Below are 23,660 nucleotides of genomic sequence, written 5' to 3'. Positions count from 1 at the left end.
GAGTGCATTTTGAACATTTTTGGGAATTTCACAAATCTGACAAACAAGGGAACTTATGATACTTGAACATTATTTTTTTATCTAAGCTGTAGCAAACAAGTGAAAAGGTGAAAGTTATCTTGACTGTAAGTCCTAACAGCTGTGATTGTTTGAGGCAAAGCACATATGAAATAGAATGGCTGATCTAATCATTTATGGCCCTCACATAAAGAATGGATTACGCTAAAATTACTTTGAGCTTTCAAGTAAATTGCAACTAAGGGTAGGAAAATATCGTGCTCCAAATAGCATGCTGTTAGTATTCTGTGTTGTACCGTCATCTGAAAGAACTACAGATTTTGGGCTGTCAGGTGTCTTCTACAATTTTCATTCCATTTGTTTTTTGCTTGATAGCAAAACTGTCCAGGTATCCACTATATAACAATGCTAACTAGAATGCTTGGTTACTATTTGGGGTGTTTATCTCCTTTTATTGTAGTTGAGTAGCATTTCTCTTATAGGCACAGAAAATTGGTAATAACTGAAGATGACCTCACAGCAGGAAAGTGAGATCAAATTGAGAATGCATCAGTGAGTGGCATGATTGAAGACAAGACAAGAAACAGGCTACAGCAAAAGGTAACTGGCATTATCTAAAGAAACTAGTACTGAATTTGGGCAAGGTCAATATTTGGACAGTATTTCACTATTTTAGATGAAAGCTGTAATTAGAGTTATGGACAGAACAAAGAATGATTTAACCAAACACCTAATTTCAGCAAATTCACCTATTCCTTTCTTCTAGGTTATTCAAGTTTTTCAGTTACTGATAGATTGTTGGCTAGTGGAATCTAATAGTCAGTAGAGGAAGTATAGGAACAGAAAATAAAGCAGTATTCCTAAGTCCTCTCAGTTTTCTGAAAATTGAGAGGGATTCACTGAAAGAAAGTACTGTGCCTCAGCATTTCTAACTCAGAGGGACCCATGCAAATAGTAAAACATTCCAGAAAACCGCTGAACAGCTGTACTTTTGTGTTGGGGGGCTTACGCAAGGGAGAAAAATGTACTAGTTGACTTCCCTAAAAAATGTTCTGTTGGCAGTTATCCTCCATTTAACCCTGCTTTAGCATCAGCACAGCCTGGCCAGACCCTTTGCTTGAAGCAAGCAGCACAGAGTGTGCAAAGATGCAGCCCAAGCTTGCTTATTGGGGAACCACGCATGCCCCTCCCAATCCAAGTTTATAGACTTATGTTGCCCTTTCGTCTTTTTATTAATAAAACCCTATTGGTTTTCATATTTTCTCTCCTTTCTCCCCTCATTCTTCTTACTCAAGCCTAAAAGTTTATACAATTTTACTTCCCCCCACGTGCCACGAGGTACATGGAGTGGTGGCAGACCAACTCTTGAGCTCCATTTCTGGCAGTTGCTCAGGATTTTCTCCCTCATCAGGTTCTTCATTAATGTACAACAATGAGAAAAGGAAAGCATGGGACAGGAATTAGCATCTGTTTTCAAAGTGGATCTCTAGTTCTACTGTTAGATTTCTGCCTTTACTGTTTTCCTTTTAGCTTTGTTATTAGCAGCTAACCATAAGACACTTAGTTTTTCTTTTTCTCAAATCAGGTTTTCTTTTCAGGTATTTCTTTACCCATGTGCTAACTAAAAAGCACTTCAAAGGAAAAGGGTGCAAAAATATTTTGCATTTAAATACATTTTATGACAGTGTTCTGTGTTCTTAAACATACCGTCAAAAAAAGTCACGTCAGTACAGGACAGCCACACATCCAAGCATTTGCTCAGCTCAGTTGGTAATTTTCCTAGCACTAAAGCAAAGCTCATGTGGCATATTCTGGAGGGCACAGCGCTACCCTTTCTGGGCATCTGTGCAGTTCTGGTTGCTTAAAAACCAAGACTGAACTTTGAGGATTCACAGTGTCATAGCTTAGCTCACACTCTGGCTGCAACAGCCTTCGTTGTTTTTCCACCTCTGTTGCTGGTCCTCTGTACCCACAAGGAACATCTGAAAGCCAGCAGTGTAAAGAGAGTTCACTAATGATTTTTATTTTTCAAAATAGAGCAATAAATTTTCCTTTGGAAAAAAAAAAAGACACAACAGGAAACAAGCTGTACAAATTTGGCAGAACATCTATTTTGGTATCATTCTATTAAATTTGCTGCCCGCTAGACAAAGCACCAAGGATCACAGGTTTTGGTTTTTTTTTTATGGGCAATAATACCTTTCACACTGACATAGGTTAAGGTGTCTGTATTCAACCTTTCATTCTCTTTGATTAACCCATTAGGACCTCACTAGTCCAACTGACTTGTACAAAAAATCATAGATACATTGCTTGTCTTGATATTTGGCTACTCGCATTTTCTTCTGGTCTTCATAATGATCTGCCCTTAACAGAAGTTTTGTGCAAGGGAAAACACAATTGGCCTCTATGTTTTCCACGCTATACTTACTAACAGTTACAATGATACTAACTTCCCCTTGGGCTTAGTTGCATTACCATTTTAAAAGGTTATTTTGGTCTGAATAAACTCTTGTACTTTACCAGTTACTCCTACTGTTTTCTTTCCTTTCTGCCTTTGGTTCCCTTTTTCTGACCCTAATGAGGTATTCATTAAGAAGCCTCCATGCTGATCCTTTGCTTTTAATCTTTTAACTTTTCCCTCCAGGCTGTTCCTAACATTCTCATTTAAGGAAAAGAAGGCTTTTCTGAGGCGTATTGCCGTTGTGTGAGATTTTTCCCACTGTACGGATATCTAAATTAATTATGTAAAAGGAAAGTAATCAAGTGTGTCAATCAGACGCCGTGAAACAAATCCTATTACGTATTGCTGGATTGTGACACATGGAAGACAAAGCTTGCTCCGAACAAAGGTGTTGAAATCCAACACCATTTCCTTGCATGGAAATCCACAATACACACGCTTTTGCTTCTCCAGTGAGACAGACACTATTTTTTCAATGTGAAGATAGAAGGAAAATAAAATAAAAGTTCAATGTGAGGTTTGTTTTCCCCAGAGCCGTAACCGTTTCACTAGCAGGAAGTTACATGGAAGTCACTATCCATGGTATTGGAAACATAGTGATAATCTTTCATGTTAGTTCATTCAGTTAACATGACAAACTTTAGCGATACCTGTATGTCTGTTCACACAGATATGCTGCATCTGCATGTATGCTTGTTTTTCAGTTAATGTTTTCGTTACTCAAAGCAAAAGTTTCTACTGGTCACTTTAACCACATTAGTGATCAGTAAGAAACAGGGATGTGATTTGTTAGAGGGTTTTAAAGAGGAAGTGCTTTTAGATATCAATGTGCAACATGAACTACTCCCAGCCAGTTTGTCTAATCTCCATTAGATTAGAAAGCGGAACACCTCTGTGTGACAGAGATCTCTCAATTTCTGGAGTATAAGGAGAGGATTTTACATGTTTCTTCTCTCTCCCACTTTTTGACAGATCAGTTGCATTGCAGATTAAAAAACAAAACAAAGCAACTGTATTGCTCTGCACAATGCACTTCTAAAGCTTGTTATTCATTAGCTTACACCTGCCTTCTATGTTTGCAGAGGGAGAAAAGTAAAAATAAAAAGCACATCCTGCAGAAGAGACTGCATATTATGCCTGTAGAGCTCTCTCATCATGGCTCCACCCTGGTGATTTAGCTTAATGGCAGGAAAATGTCCTTTTGAAGATTAACGTATAGGTAAGGTCTCACATGATAATGTTTTCATGCATGTCAAAATATTACTGATTTGCTGCATGTCTTGGAACAAATGTGTGTATGTAAGCTCTCATGTAGCACCTTTCTTACTGTTTTACAAGAAAACACAGGAAGGCGGTTCCTTGTACTTAGAAAAGTAGAAGTAATGTTATCTCGCAAAGTTCATTGCTAATCATAGCTCACTTTTAACTAAGGAAAGTTGCATACATAATGTTTGGCTTTGCATATTCTAGCTTAGCAGAAAAAGAGTAACATGGCTGTGGGAGAGGAAGCAAATGGCACTGTGATCTCTAAATAAACTAATCTAGCAGGCCAAAGCAAGGAAATATCTGTTTGGACTAATCTGAAATTCCACAAAGAAGCCCTATCACCTCCCATCTTTTTAGACAAAATTATCAGCTGTGGCCCCTGCCTTTTGCTCCTGCAAACATCTTTGCCTAGAAGAAGCAACAGAAGTCTAATTAAAACCTCGCTTCCGGTAGTTTTGTACTAGGAGCACCACTGATTTTGAGTTACATCTTTCATAGTAAAGCTGTAAAACAAAAAAAAGCCAATGAATTTGCACCTAGATTCAGAAAAAATCCTTCTCTTAGAGAAGCAGGTGATTTGCTTCATGAGGCAACAGTTGCAGCTTTGACCTTTCCATTCCATTTTCTATTGTGATCTTTGTCAGTGACAGAAGATTCTGCATGTCGTTGTTGGCATGGCACTCATGCATTAACCACTTCAGAACATTACCATTTCTAATTCAGATGCACAAAATGCCATTTTCTGCTAAATTATCAGCCACCACTAGTATGACCAAGAGTTTAAACTTATGCAAATTTCACCTGTTTTTACCCATATGCTGGTAAGTGTATATGCAGTATCTGGACTTTCACAGAGCAGATGGTAATAACCCTCTTACAGCCAGCCCTAATCTGGATATACCTTATTTTTTTCTCCTTCACTATAGTAATACTTATTTTCTATCTGTTAATGACATGTAATTTTTCTCATTTTAATACTGATGGAATTTGAGAGATATTTTATCTTTTATCTTTTAACACATTTTTTCCTTGCTGGACCAAAAAGCAGAAGAGGGCTGGGTTTTGTGACACACAATGTTTCATTTCAAACATATTACATTGCAGTACAGCTACCCATAATACACCAAAAAATAAAGCCATTTGCCTTTCTCATTGGCTCATCTCAGTAAAAGCTGGGAAGGGGGAGAATCTTCACCAAAGGAAGCAGAGGAGTCTGGAGAAGGGATCTGTGGACCTGTTGCTTCTTCACAGCTGCCCGTGGGAGTAGCAACATGTCCCTGTAGAAAAACAATCTATGTTGCAGAAATTGCTCTGGCCAACAACCATGTTAAATGATGCACATTTCTAATATTTTAGGCTTCAAATTAAAATACAACATGTTAGAGTTTTATATGCTGCAAAAACTGTGAGGAAGAGCCAATACATGTCCTCTCATGTCCTGGAATCAGCAATAGAATAAGTCTGTGAGTAAAGAATCCCCATAAGACACTAATATTTTGGGGGCTCAGTTGTACAAGCCATAGTCTACGTGACCAGTTGTTACTCTCAAGGGCCCAAAACATTATTTAGATCACAATGGTGGACATCAGATGATGAATCCTGTAATGCAAATAACCACCTCTAAAGAGGCAAAGATTTCATTTGACCACCTAAAAGAAAGATTTATGTAGCACTCCTAAGGTTACTAACCCTTCATTCCTTTCTGCTGTATAAAAATAATGTACATATGCTATGAGTTTTCATGGCATGTTTTAACAAAAGAGGGGCTAATACTTCCTTCCTACCAACACTGGTGCACCTGATTCATTAAAACCTTTATGTTTGGACTCCTTAGCACAGCCCAGCCTTCTTTCCTTTACCCACCGAAAATACTTGCCTGCATCTTCATTATTGCCCATGCCCTTACTATCACACTGCTTTGAAAAGCCACTGTTCACACACCACCAAAACAGCAATAATCTCCATGAGATATTTCCTTCATTTGCCTGATTTCTTCTGTAGTGACCTCAGTAGAAGTTGCATCATCCCCTCCAGTGGGGGAAGGTTTCCAAAAGTGTGGCTGAGTTTCAGGAGCTTTGTGAAGTCTACGTGATAAAAACACATGGTAACTATGTGCTTTTCTAAGTTAGCAAGAGCAATTTCATCTTACAATAGTCTGTGACTTTTGCAGCAGCACCCTAAAGCACCATCCTTTCAGATATTTTAGGTAACAGAAACGCATCATTTCTGCTACAGGATCTTTGATATTTGTAGACCCCACACGTACCTATTTTTCAAGAAATTGGAAAGATAAAAAGCTCAGAGTGGGATGACGTTCTATTGAAAGTCTAGCCCCAGCATTGCTACAAGGCAAGTTTCTTGATGCCTCAGTGAAACTAGAGAAAGAGCAAGTGGCTGAAGCACAGACAAGTCAGCCAGTTTGCTCACAGAACGAGACCATGCCAAGAAGAAAAGAAATCCAGAAAACTTGCTTTTCCTTGAGCACTGGAGATTTTATCATTTTGATAATCACACTGACACCTTTTACAGTAGTTTTGACTTTCCAAGTGGGCATAAAAAAAACTAAAGATCCTCAGAGTTCTGTAAAGGGTCTTTACATTCAAGTACTGTTTCTTCTTGCCAGAGCCAGTTCTGACCTCAGCAATTCTTGGCACAATTGGGACCTCCAAGTTGCATCTAGAGCTGAAACTATTGTCTTTATGAATTCAGATATTAGTAAAACCCAGCAAAGCAACAAGCTAATTGCCTAGATGACTCTGTGCTGCTCAGAACATCATCTCTTGCAGTATAAGAGAAAGACTCTGTGTTGCATTTAGAGCAGTTTGTGGAAGTAGCCTTGATTCCTCCAAAAAGGCCACTCCCAGGTGACAGCTACGTTCTGCTGGACGAGTAAAACCATTGACTAATACCAACAAGATCTCGACAGTGAAACTAAAATCTTTAAGTGTTGGATGCACAACAACATTCACTCCAGCAAGAAATAAGAATGATCAGAGACCGATGATACTCAAAACAGCATGGAAAATGTCATGTAAGCCTTTACTAAGCTTGACAACACAGTAATACAACACAGTATTTCCCCTATGAGCTGGGAAAGAAGAACAGTTGTTATTGCTATTTTAGTATACTTATACAGGCACCCACAAGCTTCAGTGAAGAAGACCACATAACCTTAAATACAGATTGATAGGTGTATGAAATATTGCAATCAAAATTGCAATCTTATATATGATCTCAAAGGAGGTAAGATACCTCACACGGTGTATCTGGTCTCTGTTCTGTCAGAAGAGGGCATGATAAGGGCTTTCAGCAGTGCTTTTTATTTCAGATAGTTTTTTTTTTTTCTTTCTTTCTTGCCCCTCCACAGCCTCTTTAATATCAGGCTGAAATATAGACCTAGATCAAGCATAGAATTAATGTAAATTCCCTTACTCAGGTTGAAGGAGTTCACAGTAGAAGCTTATGGTCCATTCCCATTGGAAATAATGTTGCCAATAGAAATTTTAGGTGTGTGGTTAAGTATCCAGGTAGGATGTGCACTGCTGTGTAATGAAAAAAATACTTTAATAAAACTTCTTATTCCATGGAACTGAGATATCAGAATAGAAACTTAAAATTCATCAAGTTATTCCACTCGCACTTAAACCTAAATTTGATTTCTGTCTTTTATTAAAAATGATCACATGGGGCACACTATATTTTATATAGGCAATTCTATCTGCAATAAAGGAAATGTGTTAATCCGTTCATTTACTATCACTCAGAGAAAGTAACCGTGCAGCATGTAACTTTTCACAGTTCAAACTAATCTCACTTTTATTCGTTCTGGGACTTGATGGCTTAATTCTTGTTAACTGTTGACTCTTCGGGGTACTTTTAAATACCCTAAAGCTACTATATAACCAGGCATCAAACCTGAAGTTACAAATGTGCAGTAAGCTGTATATTAATAATAAAACTGTACTTCATGTTGTGTTGCCTTCTTTTCATGTCAATGCTGAAAACACTAGAAATTCTGGTCCTACCTTGATCTGAAATAGATTTGTTTTTCTTTCCCAGTATCTAATGTTCAGTAAGTGGCATTATGAGCTATATGAAGAGATGACATGTCCCTGAGAAGCAGGCTTCAGGTTAGCCTGCTGATTATTGATCATTTTTATTTCCTGGGAGGGCACCATTCTTCCTTTTTGGTAAAGCCAATGGCCAAAACAGAGGTGCAAAAATGCATGCTGGATTGATGGTGATAGCTAATATACTCAAAGTCTTAATATGTCTAAATGTCTTCAGCCTCTTTCAGAAAAAAAAGGCAATTCTTTACACTGTGGTATAAACAAGAGTGACTGCCTCCTGCTATAACACTTTTCGTATTTAAAAACTAATTCAGCTATAGATTTAATAACCTAGATAAGGAAAATCTTCACTCTCAGCAAGACAGCACAGCTGAGGTGACTGGGACAAAGATATATCACATGAAGATTCACCTTTCAGACATCTTTTCTGAAGCTTAGTTTTTTTCTGTTTAGTTTCAGAAGTACCAAACTAGGAGTATCGAGCTAGAGATATATTTTGCTTTGTTTATTTAATTATCTTTTCATTTTTAAATTACTGACGTGCAAATAATTTTATATTCATCTCTCTTAAGGATAGGTAATACCAGAAACATAATACACACCAGAGAGTTTGCAACACATTTGTGCAGCCTTGATCAAAGAAAGAAAACAGAGATTGCTCTGATGGATAAACATGAAAGAAGGAGACCAGAAAATTATGTGAAAAATCTAAGATATCTGGAGTATTGGGTACACTCTCAAGCCAGAACCAGTGCTCTCTAAAACCACCACCTCACTGATCTTCCCCAAGAGAAACGCACTGAAAATTGTTAATCCTTCAGTGTTTTGAGTCCAGTTTTACATTTATTGGACCCAAGAATGTTTTTCCTCCCCTTAACAGCAGAGAGAACAAAAATTGTGTCCCCGGAAAACAATATTTACTGTTAAAGCTAAACCTAGAGGATCGAAAAAAGAAACCTACAAGCTAAAATACTAAACTTGCTCTCAAGTCAAAGATTTTTGGCTAACTGTAAAGTGTACTCTGTGGGTCAATCAGTCAACAACCTTTTATACAAAAAAAAAAAACAAACCTAAAACCACCAAAAATCCACACCACCCTAATGATTGCCATACTAGCGTTCACTAAACCATTAAGTTCTAGTGAGGCTAAGAAACTCTAGTGAAGTTGAGCAATCCTTCTTTGGCACTAACATCTGCAAGTAAAATTTTATAGCAATATGTATATCAGGATTTCCCAACTTCTGGGTGGGGTGGGAAAACCCACAAACAAAAATCAGCAAAAAAACCCACAAAACAAAACCAACAAAAACCACACACAACCACACAACATAAAAAACCCACACATAAACAGGGAGGGAATTGGTAGAGTTAACTTTGGCTAAAGAGCTAAGTAGCACGAAGAAATATTTCCAATGTTTCTGGACTCTGTAAGTAAAATGAGAGTATATTGAAAAATTAGTCCAAACTTTCACTGCTGCTGCAACTGCCAGATTTATAAGTGTGACATTAGTTCAGTGTAGGCTGTTAAAAAGAGGATGCAGAAAATTTGTCACGTATTACACTATAGTATTATTAAGCATTTAATGTCCAAAAAGAAAAAACTTGGAAAATTTTATTCATCACTCCACAGGCCCATAAATCAGTGTTCTAGTGATGGCCTTTCACTTATGCCAATTTTTGCCACATCTATTCCTAACACAAAGTCCTTGAATGTGCAAATGAAAGATTAGTTTTCTTTATTCTGTGTTTTAAATCTAGCCAACTGCTTGCTAGTTTTCCATCTCTAGATATCTCTTCTATTCTCTATAAACGCTCCTATTTTTAGCAGCTTCAAGATATGTCTAATGCTTGTACCCAAACATCCCTTAAGTGCAGAGAGGTACAATGACACCGCATAACCCATTTGACATGAATATAGGACATGACACTCTTTATTTCTGCTTATCTAGCACAAGACATTATAGTTAATATCATTTTTTTGTTCTACTTGCTCATCTACTAATTTAAATAAAATAAATATCATTGTAACACTAGCGACTGTTCTTCTCCATCTGGATTTAAAGCTGTTTGCCCTTAACTAGCATTAGAGAACTATTTAGGTAAAAAAATAACTTGAAACAGAGTAACATCATCATGTACTGACACTGTCCAAAGGGGTAATGACAAACTTAGTTGTATTAGTAAAAGGGGGGGTGGAGATAAATTTGTTAGCAATGCTAATTAGCAATGCTAATTTCACCATTTGAAAATTCAAGTGGTGAAATTGTTTACAATTCACAAAAAACATATAGCATTTGAGGTCTAAAAATCATCATTTGGATAACAAAAAACATGTAGGCTCACATTGCCCTTCAGGTTCCACACATTCCTTAAATAACGTACCAAGAAAAAAATTCTGAAGTGTTATTTTCAACAATAATTATCCTTTTCCAAAAAGGAAAATACATGTTTGACTGAAGTTAACCTAGAATTACCTGGAATTACTTTCAAGAATGGATGATACGTGGAAAGATAATTGTACGATTAACAACATGCCAAGTTAGTTTTAAAATAATCTTTTAGTCTAATGAGTAGGTGTCACTATTTTTCCATCTGCATTTTTAATGTAAACTATACATTTAGTCTCCCCTTAAAAATATTCTTTTTAATTTGGCTCAGAAACCTTAAAGGGTTTAAGCTGCATATGTCTTTGAAAAAATAAAATATCAGGATCTTATTCCATTACTTCAAAAATGCAAGGATTGGACTGAAGGTTAGAAAAAACTGGAATGTACTAGAGTAAAGGAAATTAGACATAAGCTAGCAGATACTAAAACAGACTTAAAATATTTCACTCTGGTGCATTATACTTTACACAAATGCAGAAGTGCGGTGACAGGCATTTTGCCTTGTGTTTGTGTCTTAAATAATCTTGCTCCGGCAGGGGGATTGGACTAGATGATCACTTGAGGTCCCTTTGAATCCCTAACAGTCTGTGATTCTGTGAAGAGGATATTTTGAAAAGTGATGGCACTTGAATATAAAACAAAGCAATTCTCCTGTTTTAAAATAGGAAATACAGACCTCTAGTGGTCGAAATATATACTATGAGTTAAACTTCAAAGCGATTTAAATGTCACTGTACTTGTCTGTGTTACTTTCCTTTTCCTTTATATTTCCCTCCCCACCATCATTCAAAAATGGCACACACCCTCAATTCCACTGTTCAGTCATTCCACAAGCATTGATTTTTCCCAAAGGAAAAAGTCCTTTCATTTGTCCTTTTCTCACATAAATTTTTTGACTGAAACTGAATACAGTTGAAAGATACTTGGGAAGCAAGGGGAAAATTAATGAGAGCAGTCTATGAAAACAAACAGAAGAGAGATGTTCATTCTTTTCAGAACAAACCATGAAGCCATCACACAGAAGGACAGACTCTTTTGAAGTATGCTGGAGGAAGTAAATACAGAGATGTTCTTACAGAGAAGGTCAGAGTACATAAACAGTTTGAATTTACAAGGTAGCAATAACTGGTCCTCTGCTGGCACAAAACAAGTAATAAGCAATTTAGAGTTTTGATGTTATAGAAGAACCAGATCCTAGAAAGATTATATGCAGCTGATTATGCAGCTATATAGAGCTAGCACAAAGGAAGCAGCCCAGCTTCAATTCTTGCAAGGGGGGGGCACAGAGAATCCATGTATAGGTTAGAGAATTGAAAAGATAAATACTTCAAAATAATATAAATTTAAAAAAATAAAAAAAAAATAAGGCAAACACCCCAAAATTAATAGCAATTTCAACAGACTGGCAGTTCCTTTATGAAAGACTGGCCAGGAGGACAGCTATTCCACACAAATGCACAGGCCAATCCTGCAGATTCTGTTTGGTCTCATGTCAGACCATCTCCTGATCCAAAATTGCAAAAGCAACAGCCAGGCTGACAGTAACTAATACAGATTTTCTCAAGCTTGCTCTGTTTTTTGGTGCTCATGAACTGATGTACAGACAGTGTTCTGGTCCTGTGCTGCTTATTGCAGTTCCATTTCGGTAATATTTTGATTTGTTATTTACTGTGAAGTCAGATGCTGACTTCTGTGGAAGATGGTGGCAGTGATGAGAGGAGTTTGAATTGCGTGCCTTTACTTATGCAAGTGTTTGCATTTCTTGCACCCTCCACAATTCACCTATCAAGTCTGGACTAAAAATACTGAGGAGAGCTGTGAGTGGGGAATACAGACTGTTAGAAGGAAGAGCAGAAATAAGAGCTAGGAGAAAGGTGAACTTACGGGTTCACAGTGGTACTGCTCAGGAACTCCCAGAAAGCAGAGAAGATGCTGAAGTAGGCATATGAAGTAGAAGAAATTATATTTAAGGCAATGAGGATAAGGGGGTTGTTCTGCTGGGAGGAAAAAAAAAAAAAAAAAAAAAAAAGGCTGTGAAATAAAGCACGTGGAAAGTGTTGTTAGTTTCTCAGCAATTAGAAAAAGACAACAGAAGAAATTAGGAAAGGGGAGGAACTAAACTCTCAAGTTCCGGGAGAAAAGCTTATGCCACCAGAAAGAAACATAGCTAATATGTTGAACATATTGTTCCAAATATTTTTCAACCTCTCTTCTCCCTGTGCAATAATTTTTATATAAAAATAGAATGCATGATCCTTTTAAACATGGAAATATCTTGTCATTTGTGAGAAAAGCAAATAATCTACCTACCATCAGAAGGAAAAAAAACCTCACATTATGTGACAGTGGGGTGACTGAACTGTGGCAGATTGGTCAGCATGTGTTTATTTAGTCTTTGTCAAAGCAAATGTCAAAACCATTTTTGTTTAAAATCTGACTTGTGACACCTGCTTGCCTATTTATAGCTGATGAAGTTCTCATAGGAAGCCACAGTCGGTGCTGTCTTATCTTTCAGAAGGCAAAGTGCTGTTTACCTTGCGTGGGCTCGGCTTTCCTTGTTGTTTCCACAGGCAGTTTAATTAGAATGCATGTTCACCCGGCAGAAACAATGAATGGAGTGGTAAATAATAGTTGGTAGAACAGTCTGAAGCATTTCATTATCAGTGACTTATTATAATCATTGTAATTTAAAAAGATAAAAGGTCAAACAAGACAGTAACATACAACAGGGGTTTGCTTCTCACCAGATAATTTGCTTGAGATTGATGTTGCCACACTATTCACAGTCCCATAAATTCAATCCTCCTAGAAAAAGCTCCTTGTATATCAGCCTTAAAATGATCTAATTATCATTGCGTTAAGTCATTTGACATCCTTTAAATGGAATTACCAATGTGTACAATTTCAATACTTGCATTTAACTGGCCAGTGGTTTAACCTGCTCTGGCAGCATAAAGCTGTACCAGCCATCTATTTCCATGGAAGGTTTTTAAACAATCTGTTGTACCTCCTACATAGAGGTATCTGCTTTGTGTAAAATGTAGATAACCATGATACTGGGACAAGCAGGTGAACTGTGGCAAGTGAGAACAGCAGCAAAAAATGACAGCGGTACAGAAAAGAAACCATTGCCTGTCAGGAATTCCCACCACCGCAGCTGCCGTCTCACCGCTCAGCACTGCCATGGGCCCCTGCCTTCCAGAACGAATTGCTTTCTTCTCCCATGTTGAAGCTTTTCCTAATGCTTTAAAATTACAGATGTCCTCAAGCAGCAGGTCTGCCTGAGGCTCGCTCTGGAACTTTAAAGTTTCCAGGAAATTTTAAAATTCAGTTTGGAATTAGCAATGCCTGCGCTTCAGGTGCAAGCGTCTTATGAGGTTCATTCTCACACCAACATTCAAACTGTTTTCAGATATACCTATGGCAATCCATATCTATTTGCCCGAATGCAAAAACATTGTGTTTCTGCTTCCTTCTAATTTACTGAAAATAGTGGTGATTATTAATTATTAATTATATTTGCTTAGTATGTTTCAACTGATAACATACCAAACACATCCTTTGCACAGTTCCACTGACTTCAGTGTTACACCAAAACCTTTAATTCCAGAAGGGTTACAGTCTTACACAGGTAAACTGGAGTATCATACTATTTCTTGAGCAAATTCCTGATTCTTCATGGGAATTGTTCTGCCCAAACAATCCAAAATAAGCTCAGGGAATTTGGTGCCTTAAAGAGCCTGATGCAAGTTTCCAAACTCAATACTTTTTTTTAAAAAAAACACATTTCTGAAAATGTAGTATAATCATTATTACACTTTCTTGAAAGTACATATGCTATGAATTACATCATCTAAAGCTACTACTGGCATGAAAAGGTACAGGCCACCATATGGGTAGAAAAGGGAAATTAAGCAACAAAACAAGAAAATACAGAACACAGAGGGGTGAATGAAGTGACCATGAGAAAGTACCTCAGCACCAACCACTGCACAGAAACAACCCCATAAAAGGGGATTATTCACCTTCAGCCACATTTGTCTCAATCACTGAGCCTGCCAGTCCGTACGCACAGAGCAGGACGTGTTTACCAGCTAGTACCACCAATTGGTTAATCTAGTCATGGAGAAAGGGCTTCCTCAGCCTTAACTGGGCCTTGATTTAACTTACTGCAAGTCTGACTTGAGGTAGTGATTTTCTTAGTACAGTCTTCAGTACAGTTTCTTACTGCTAAGTTTCAGACCGTAATCTGTAAGTGAGCAACAGCCATGATAACGAATAGACCGCCCAGCACCAGCATGGAGCTGGGACAAGGCAAACATTGCCAGACCTTGATGCTGCAGAACCTATCACTTATTGTCACATCTCCTTGGGCACTTTCACAACCAAGGGATGAGATAAGAGGATTTCTTTATCTTGAAATCTTTTTACTGTTGTTCTCCCTGTCCTATGGATAGGGTGACCTTCCACAGAGCCAAACACTCTGTATTCTCTTATGTGGCACATTTTGAAAGCCAAGGGGTTTTGCTCAGGACATATCACGGTGCCAAACAATACAAAAAAAACGAGCAACCACCTCCATAACAACATAGCTCATTATTTCTGAAATGACAGGTATTTTTCTATCTTTTTCTGAAAGCATCTCCACTGCCCAAGGTCTTAGGCTGTGTATATTTAACTACATAAAAGTGACTTACATTTATAAGGGGTTTATTTTAGTTTTAAAGCCAATGTGTTTTACTTAATCTGTGTTTCAGGCAGCACAGGTTGGGTTTGGCTGATGGCTGTCAGGATCCTGCAGACAGCAATAAACACTACTCTGCGATAATTACTACCTTTTTTTTAATCTCTACTATTTTTTGGAAGACTGTCTATTTGTAGACTCTGGAAACAATTTAGTATCAAAGTCACTTACAGCATACTATCCACTTCCTGAAGTTCTAAGTCATTTTTTTTTCCGTTATTAGTAGTTAGATACCAAGGGGGTGGCTAGGTAACTTCTGAGTATTTAAGGTATTTACAGCAAAACGGAACGCTAGATTGTGTGTCTTCATTTATGTTAAAAAACATCTAATGATGTTCAACCAGCTTGTAACATTCTTACCTCTGTTTTAATCTGCAAAGTCTATGGGGAAAATAGAGAAAACACTTAAAAATAGCTTATTTTTAATTTCAAAGACACTGACACATTGTGTTAGACACAAAAACTTGTCCTTTAACTGAAACTTTTAAACAATTCAATCTGTCATGAATAATATTTTCTTCCTCTTTCCCCCCCAGATGTGAATTTTGTATTTTCTCCCTGAAACTAGGGGACAGCTGAGGAGATCAAGATGGTCCCAAATTACTCTATTGAAGAAACAATTAAAAGAATCCATGTGGACTGTCCTGTTTCAGGCAGGCACAGTTACATCTACATTATGGTTCCAACTGTTTACAGCATCATCTTTATCATAGGCATATTCGGGAACAGCCTGGTTGTTCTTGTCATTTACTGCTACATGAAATTAAAAACAGTAGCCAGCATCTTTCTTCTAAACCTGGCACTGGCTGACTTGTGTTTTTTAATAACTCTGCCGCTCTGGGCAGCCTACACAGCCATGGAGTACCAGTGGCCTTTCGGCAACTGCTTGTGCAAGCTGGCGTCGGCGGGGATAAGCTTCAACCTGTACGCCAGCGTGTTCCTCCTCACGTGCCTCAGCATCGACCGGTACCTGGCCATCGTGCATCCCGTCAAGTCCCGCATTCGACGCACCACATTTGTCGCCAGAATGACTTGCATTGCCATCTGGCTCCTTGCCGGTGTCGCCAGTTTGCCCGTCATCATTCACCGTAATATATTCTTTGCTGAGAACCTGAACATGACAATCTGCGGTTTGCGGTATGACAACAATAACACAACACTCCGGGTCGGGTTAGGTTTATCCAAAAATTTGCTGGGCTTTTTAATTCCTTTTCTGATCATATTAACAAGCTACACCTTAATTTGGAAGACCCTGAAGAAGGCATATCAAATTCAAAAAAATAAACCCAGAAATGATGATATTTTTAAGATGATTGTGGCAATAGTATTTTTCTTCTTCTTTTCCTGGATTCCTCATCAAGTGTTCACTTTCCTGGATGTATTAATTCAATTACATGTAATAACAGACTGCAAAATCAATGATATTGTGGATACAGCTATGCCCTTCACCATTTGCATCGCTTACTTTAACAACTGTTTGAATCCCTTTTTTTATGTTTTTTTTGGAAAGAACTTTAAAAAGTATTTTCTTCAGCTAATAAAATACATTCCACCAAATGTCAGTGCACATCCCAGCCTAACAACAAAAATGAGCTCTCTCTCATATCGGCCACCAGAAAATATACGCTTGGCCACTAAAAAGACTGCTGGGTCTTTCGACGCAGAGTGACGCACTTTGCAATTCACTGTTTTTGAACAACCCTGTGAATGAAGCAGCAAGAATGACAAAACTCATCTGCAGTCCTGAAAGTCACGGCTTACTGTTCATTGCAGAAACATTAGATCACCTCAGAGAAATCATACCATAAAGGTTTAGCAGTCACCTTTTATTCTACACTGTTGAAGAGGACTGCTTGGTTTTTGTTTAGTTTGTCTTTACTGAAAGCAACATAAATAGCGGACAGGCACATCGGAGTCTCCATCAACATCCTGCCGTTTACTCAGAACTACAACAGAAGGGTAGAGAAAGCTCCTAACTTAAGTTCAGAGATCTCTGTAAAGGAAGAGCTTGTATAAATTAGATTAATTAAGAACGGCCTGTTTCATGTATACATGAGCTATTTCAAATTGTGTTCAAGGAGTTGATGAAGCTACACTGCTTGTTTTGTTGGTGTTTTTTTAAATGACACAATATTTATAATATATTTTCAAATATATACTATATAGAAAGGCCCAATTTTAAATTCAAATGGAAATTTATGGTCCTTGAAATTGGTCTCATTCTGATTTATGCTACTATTTTTCATTCTTTAAATGGAAATTTTTTCATAATAATATATGCAATAAAATGCAGATTTATTTATTAAATATAGAAGAAATATATTTTTAGATTTATATTCCTACTCATAGATTTCAAACATTGCTTCATAAATGTACGCTTATATCCCAGTGGGTATTTTTATAGTAGTTTTAAAAGAAAAAGTACATACACCCCTGCAAAAATGGGGTTCATTCAACCCTTTTTCATTATATGCCACATGGATTTTGAAGAATATTACTTACAAGAATATTACTTATGGAGTGGTTTGACTCCATAGTGACTAAAAGTAAAATTCTGTATTTGAAAACATGAATTTGGGGGCAGAGGTGATCAGAAAACTTCAAACTGTTTTTGTATAACCAGTGTACTCAGTGAGAGAAATTACCAACTAATCAAATCCAAACAATTTTCCAAATTCCTGGATGTTTAATAAACTTACGTTCTGATAAGGAAAAACATGACAATGCTTATATTAGAGTTTAAGTAATAATGCTTTTAGTCACATCACAAAACATCTGAGACCAAACTCTACTCTTGGCTTTTACAGAAATTCTGTCCATTTATACAAAACTAAAGCCTAGACTATTTGCTCCCCATATAACCTTTTCTTCTGTGTATGGAGCCAATTGAAATCAATGCTAGCATAAATCAGAACAAAAGTCAGGCTCAAACTCTCCGTACAAATGAGGCGGGAAAGGTGATAAGCACTCTAAGAAGTTTCAACTAATGATTTCTTCATATGTCCTTTTTACCATAAATAATGAACTCCAGAAAATATTGACATTTGATTCACATTCATTTATTGTCTTCAAAGAGAAATGAGTTCATAAGTACTTTTTGACATAGCACAACTTAAGAAAAATTCCAAAACTTTACAGATATCTTGTAGACAAATATATATCACCCTTGAAAATTTGCAGTGTTTATAATCTTCAAAAATATACATCTAACGTGGCTTTGTCTCAGGTAGCAAGTGGTTGGATTATCTGTATTTTCTGATTAGCAGTCTCTTCCATATATGCAAATAATATTTTAAATTATTTTTTACTTTAGGAAATTATTTTAATTCAAAACAACAAAAACGAGATATTTCTGTAGTTTAACACTTTAAAAAAAAACAGGACTACAACCAGGTTTGGGAATCCTGTGCCTCTTCCTTCTCTTTCATTCACTTATTTTAAGGCAAGTTTCTTCAGTTTTGCCTTTGTTCTTCCAGCTGCAAGATGGGAACAATCTCTACTTACATGTGCCACAAGGCACTGTGAGGATTCACTAAAACTTTTAAAGCTGTATGTTTTTAAAAAATCCTCTTTCATTAAAGGTTTAAGTTAATTTAATTGCAAGGTAGTATTCTCAGAATTTGAAACCTGAGTGTGTCCTTTAGAGACACAGTTAAATTATTCCTATTACCTACAATACTTTAGTTTATATCTATCCTTACACGTGCATGCAAGACAGGGATTTGTTAACACCAAATATGGCAATAATCCCATGCATTATGATTGTAGTAGCAGTGCCTCAGCACTGTGTAAGCTGAGGAGGCGTCCCTACTGAGGTGCAGGTAGGAGATGGGCAGAGTACGTACTTGCCAACAGAGGAGGAGGGAGTAAGATTTGTTTCCATGTGACTTCGCCTTCTTTGGGAAACACTGGGTTGAGCCATCTCAATTTGGTATCAAAATAAGAAGTAGCTATGTATGTTTAAGAACAAACTCCCACTATCTTAAAGGACACAAAGTTCATTAAGATGCAGTAGTATGCTGTTATTTTAAAAAGAAGTATCCAAAGTGCTTTTCATTCTCAGGCTGACCAAAGGAAAATACTTGACAAACTCTTAGTCTGTCCCTGTACTCTCCTGGTGTGAGGAATTCAAGCCAGTGTTACTGGGGACAGCATACAGCCAGCCCTAAATACAAGCACCACTACTCCAAATCTATCACAATTATATTCTGTTGATTTGTTTGAATGGTTTCCTTCTGCTGGCAGAATAATTACTAAATTACATTATGTTTGACATGCGCATGCATAATATTTATTTCTATTTATTATGCAATAGTATTTTACATGACTCATGTTTCATGCTCTGCTCTCTACTTACCCATTATATGCTTGTCCTAAATCATACTATATAATCTGCACTGGTTAACCTAAATTCCAACAAAAAAATTACAGATATAATAGGGATTAATTTGACTTTTTGGCTTCACAATTTCCTCATGTTTACATTGTTAATCAAGATGTTGCAGAATACATACAAGGCAAAAAGTCCTTTACTTTACTAGAACTACTATTTAGGTGATGGTTTTCATCATCTGCTTGAAACTGTGACAGCAGCAGAGAATATAGTAGGATTCCCACGTTTGGTTTAGTTTTCCTTGTGTAGCTTCAGGAATGATTTATCTTACTGACCACCTTTTAAACTATACTGAACTGCAAGTGTTCCCAGGGAGAAATTTGCAATGGAAAGGAAAAACAAGTACTTGGGAAGGGGCAGAAGATGGCCTAAAGCAGGGATCTGCTGATTTTGGAAATACTTAGTGTTAAATGTAAATACTTAATTTTATTTTTGCAACAAATAAAAAAAATAATACACACAAAAACAAACAAAAACCAAAACAAACAAAAAAACACAACCACAAACCAACACTAAGAATAAATCTCTCAGCTAAGTAGTAAAACCTAGAAAGTTTTGAGAGGCTCTTAAGTTTCTTAATAGTGTCCTGCTCAGTTTGGAACATACCAAACCATTTTTAGCCTGCTCACAAGGTCAGGGTCTCCAGCTCTGCTCTTCTATATCACACTACAGGCTTGGCCAGACCATCATCCCACCAGCTTGTGCAAAGTGATGAGGCTGTTCTATCAATCATCGAGTCCATCTCAACAGTGACCTCACTACCAAGGCTGAACTAACAAATCCTCAATGTTATTGACACAGCTGTCAAGCTCATTGTCACTGGCAAGTTCTGCAGATGTGGCTGGACACTCAAGAAGTAGGTACGGATCACATTCGAGAAGAGCGCTGTGTGATCTTTTTTAGCAGAGTAGCTCCATGGCCTGCAGCTTTAAAATACTTGGTAAATTAAGTAACAAAAACTAGATATTATTTTATTTTAAATGTTTTTGTGCAGTCATATATTGTGAAGTGCTGGATGTTGATATTCTCTATTTCAATAGAAATAGTTATATATTGTAGAAGTTTACTACTATAAGAACTTTTATTGTCTGAAGTATTACTAAAAACATACACGCTATCAATAGATGTCTTTGTGAAAGCCATCTCCACTGCTGTATTAATCCACCCAAAGCAAAGAGATATGTTTCTGTATTATTGTAAGTACTACACTACTATTGGCATATCTATAGCTATATCTCTTAAGCAATATCATCCTTACCAAATTATTTCTATGTAATGCTGTAATATTTTAAACCACCCTTTCTCATTCCGTTAATCCAAAGTCTAACCCAGCTCCCTCAAAATTCTTGAGAAGAACGGGCTGTGTCTGCACTTCAGAGTAGACAGGCTACCGAGCAAGCTCCAAAATCACATGTAGAACAGCAGTTCAGTAACTCACTTGTGTTTTCCAGAACTGGCTAAACTAATAAAGTTTCCTTGGAACGGATACTTAACAAATTGGTAATTTTCCTGTATACAGATTAGAGTTTAAAGCAGAATTTTGGCCTAACTTTTTAGGAGCTTAATTAAATTAGAGGTACAAATTTACCCAGAATATTATATCAAATACAGGATCACATTACATTATGAATAATGGCCCTGAAAAGCTAGACTGACGCTGCCTGTAGCTGAGTATTCAATGTAAATACATCCACTTATTTAGAATAAGCTTTGATGTCTCTAAGGAGCACCACATTGTACAGTGCCTTCAGTGGAAACAGGACCAGGTTGCAGCATAAGAGAGGACTGGTGCCTTTTTCTTTTTCCAAAAACGGTAGAATGGATCACATATTTCCAATTCAAATTTGTATGAAAATAAAACTGAATTTCATCTTGAATATCCCTAGTAAACCACACTTCATACTCTGTTTTATACTGTCACACACTGGAAAAAAAAGAAGTCAAGAACAGTTAAAGGCTGGGTCTATGAAATTCTTATAGCTTATCTACTTGAATAACTTATTTTTATGTATTTTAATTATTCCTCAGCTTCATCTATTGGTAGTGCTGTGAGGCCGCAGTCAAGCACAGGCCCTGGTACAGGAGAATGTTATGAACACAGAGAGATATGATCCCTTGGAGCTTTACAGCCTAATCAGAGGGTGAAAAATTGTTTGAATAGGGTGGAAAGCAAAGACTTGCTGAACAAATACAAAAAAAAAACCACAACACAGATATTTCACCCTCCTATTAAATTAAAAAAAAAAGTGGGTCAAAAGGCTTCTCTCTCATTGAAAATAAGAAAGCAAATAGTAGAAAAGAAAATACTGAAAGGTTTTACGTTATGAGCCAGAAACAATTTACACATATACACAAACAGACTTTCAAGCATCTGCAACTAATATTCTCAAGCAAATGTGAACTCAACCATTGTTATGAAATTGGATAACCAGAAATGTTTTAGTCAATGGATGTGTATAAGATATTAGCAGCCAGTTTTTCACTATTGATGTGTTGGGTTTTTTTTCGCCACAAAATTTAAATTATGCATTAGAAACCCATCAGATAATTATACGCCCAGGAAAGGAAGACAGTGTACTCTATATGAACTTCCATGAGCTTTACCTACCTAGCTTGAACTCCTCTTCATGCTTAGTTGATCACAAGATGTACAAATACACCAAAAAAAACCCAGAAACCAAACCAAAAATAAAATAATTTCACAAAAACATAACATATTATAGTAGTGCTATGCATATTTAGTTTTGCTGAACAGCTATGAAATAAAGTATCTAAAATAAGTTTTTTTTCACAAGTTTTTATTCGCTTAAGAAGCTTTTTTTAAGCATTTATGAAGATTCGGTTTTGCACTGTAAAAAAAAAAAATCTCCAAGCATGATAAAAATTTGCAGACCCAAAGCCCTTTTTCTGTGTAAGAGCACTGATAAAGTGAGGGAATGTGTATGATTTGCAGGATACCTTTCCAAGACAGGTCATAAATCAATGTAGATGATATGTAGTTTTACCTACTAAAGAATTGCTAATGTTGCACCTGGGTTTTGTGATATGATCACTCTAGACAGAAAAGTAAAGAAGCAGGCTAAAAAGCATTCTTTACATTATTCACTAGACTGTACTCTACAATGCACTGTATACGTGTTAAATCCAGCAAAATTATATTTCTAATATTTAATTTCTCTGCTTATCTATGATAGTTCTCTGTACTGTCATCTGTAATTTTTACATGAGCATAGGCAGTAGATATGCACCACTGTTTCAGAAAAATTTATCACATTAGACAGGTTACTGTCTAACATAACTGTGCAAAAAAGTAAACATTTTTCACAGAAGCATCAGCATCAGACTGGCTGTATTTTTCAATAGTAAAATATTAAAAAATCAAAAATACTTTAAATAAGTGTTGGTTTAACTTAATCTTCACACCGTGTGACTAGATTGTTTCTTCCAAGTTTTGTTTGTCAAACCTTCAAGTAACTGTGTTTTTAGCTTTAACTCCCAACACAGGTAGAAGGAAAAGGACAAGAACACTGGATTCTAAATGAAAATGAACATTATCTGTACAGCTCATACCCCAGAAATTCTGAAGTTGCACATAATTTTGTTTTGATGAACAAGGTTTGTGACTCAGCTTCCTCTTAAAGAAAACTGTAAATGTTTACTGGAAAAATACATTGTATTTATTACTCAAGTCTAGACAATATTCTACCAAGGGATACAGTCCTATGGTTGTATTACTTATGTTCTCTTTAAGCATCTAACTTCAGTTTTCTTGTGAGACTCACCAATAATGTGTGTATCAAATATGTTTTGAGAGCTTCATGGATCAGTGCCAAAACATCAACATTCATTACTGTGACCCACAAGTACATGTTGGATTTAAATGTGGAACTGAATCCAGATACTGTCAAGACACTAGAAAAGTACATGGTACATTAAAAAAAAAAAAAAAAAAAAAAAAATCCACAACCAACCATGTAAAGGCACATTTGAATTTTGACCTCTTACCTCCATCCCAAAAGACAACTGCAAAATTCACATGCAAGATAAAATTTTCCTTACACTTCACTGCTTATCTTGGAGCTGTTTAAAGGCTAAGTTTTCTGCCAATTCAAATATTTTGACAAGGTTATCCCATGACAGAACACGCCTTTATCTCTCCTGTGATACCATTTGCTTGATGATCTACCTATGTCAGAGGAGCAGCTGATCGACACTGCAGATCTCCGTAAGTTCCAGCTACAAGCTGATTATCACGCCCAAGATTCACACTTGCACAGAATATTAGTGTGCTCAGCACACACAGAATCCAATTTCACTT

General features: G+C 36.7%; 1 protein-coding gene across 3 annotated transcripts in view; it reads left to right on the top strand.

Annotated features, from left to right (window-relative positions):
* Positions 1-23,030, top strand: part of AGTR1 (angiotensin II receptor type 1) — a 28,410-nt gene extending 5,380 nt beyond the window's left edge. Inside the window, exons 2-4 of one of the 3 annotated variants that reach the window (XM_021292113.2) lie at positions 501-618; positions 3,565-3,701; positions 15,486-23,030. In XM_021292113.2, the coding sequence (XP_021147788.1) occupies positions 15,539-16,618 (1,080 nt within the window). In that variant the 5' untranslated portion in view covers positions 501-618; positions 3,565-3,701; positions 15,486-15,538 and the 3' untranslated portion in view covers positions 16,619-23,030. The remainder of the gene's footprint in view (positions 1-500; positions 619-3,564; positions 3,702-15,485) is intronic. The other 2 variants (XM_065073928.1, XM_065073929.1) reach the window with 2 other exon arrangements.
* The last annotated feature ends 630 nt before the right edge of the window (positions 23,031-23,660 follow it).

This window comes from Columba livia, chromosome 9, assembly GCF_036013475.1.
Source record: "Columba livia isolate bColLiv1 breed racing homer chromosome 9, bColLiv1.pat.W.v2, whole genome shotgun sequence".
Lineage (NCBI taxonomy): Eukaryota > Metazoa > Chordata > Aves > Columbiformes > Columbidae > Columba > Columba livia.
Note: the sequence above shows the minus strand (reverse complement) of the source record. Positions and strands in the feature narration are given on the sequence as shown.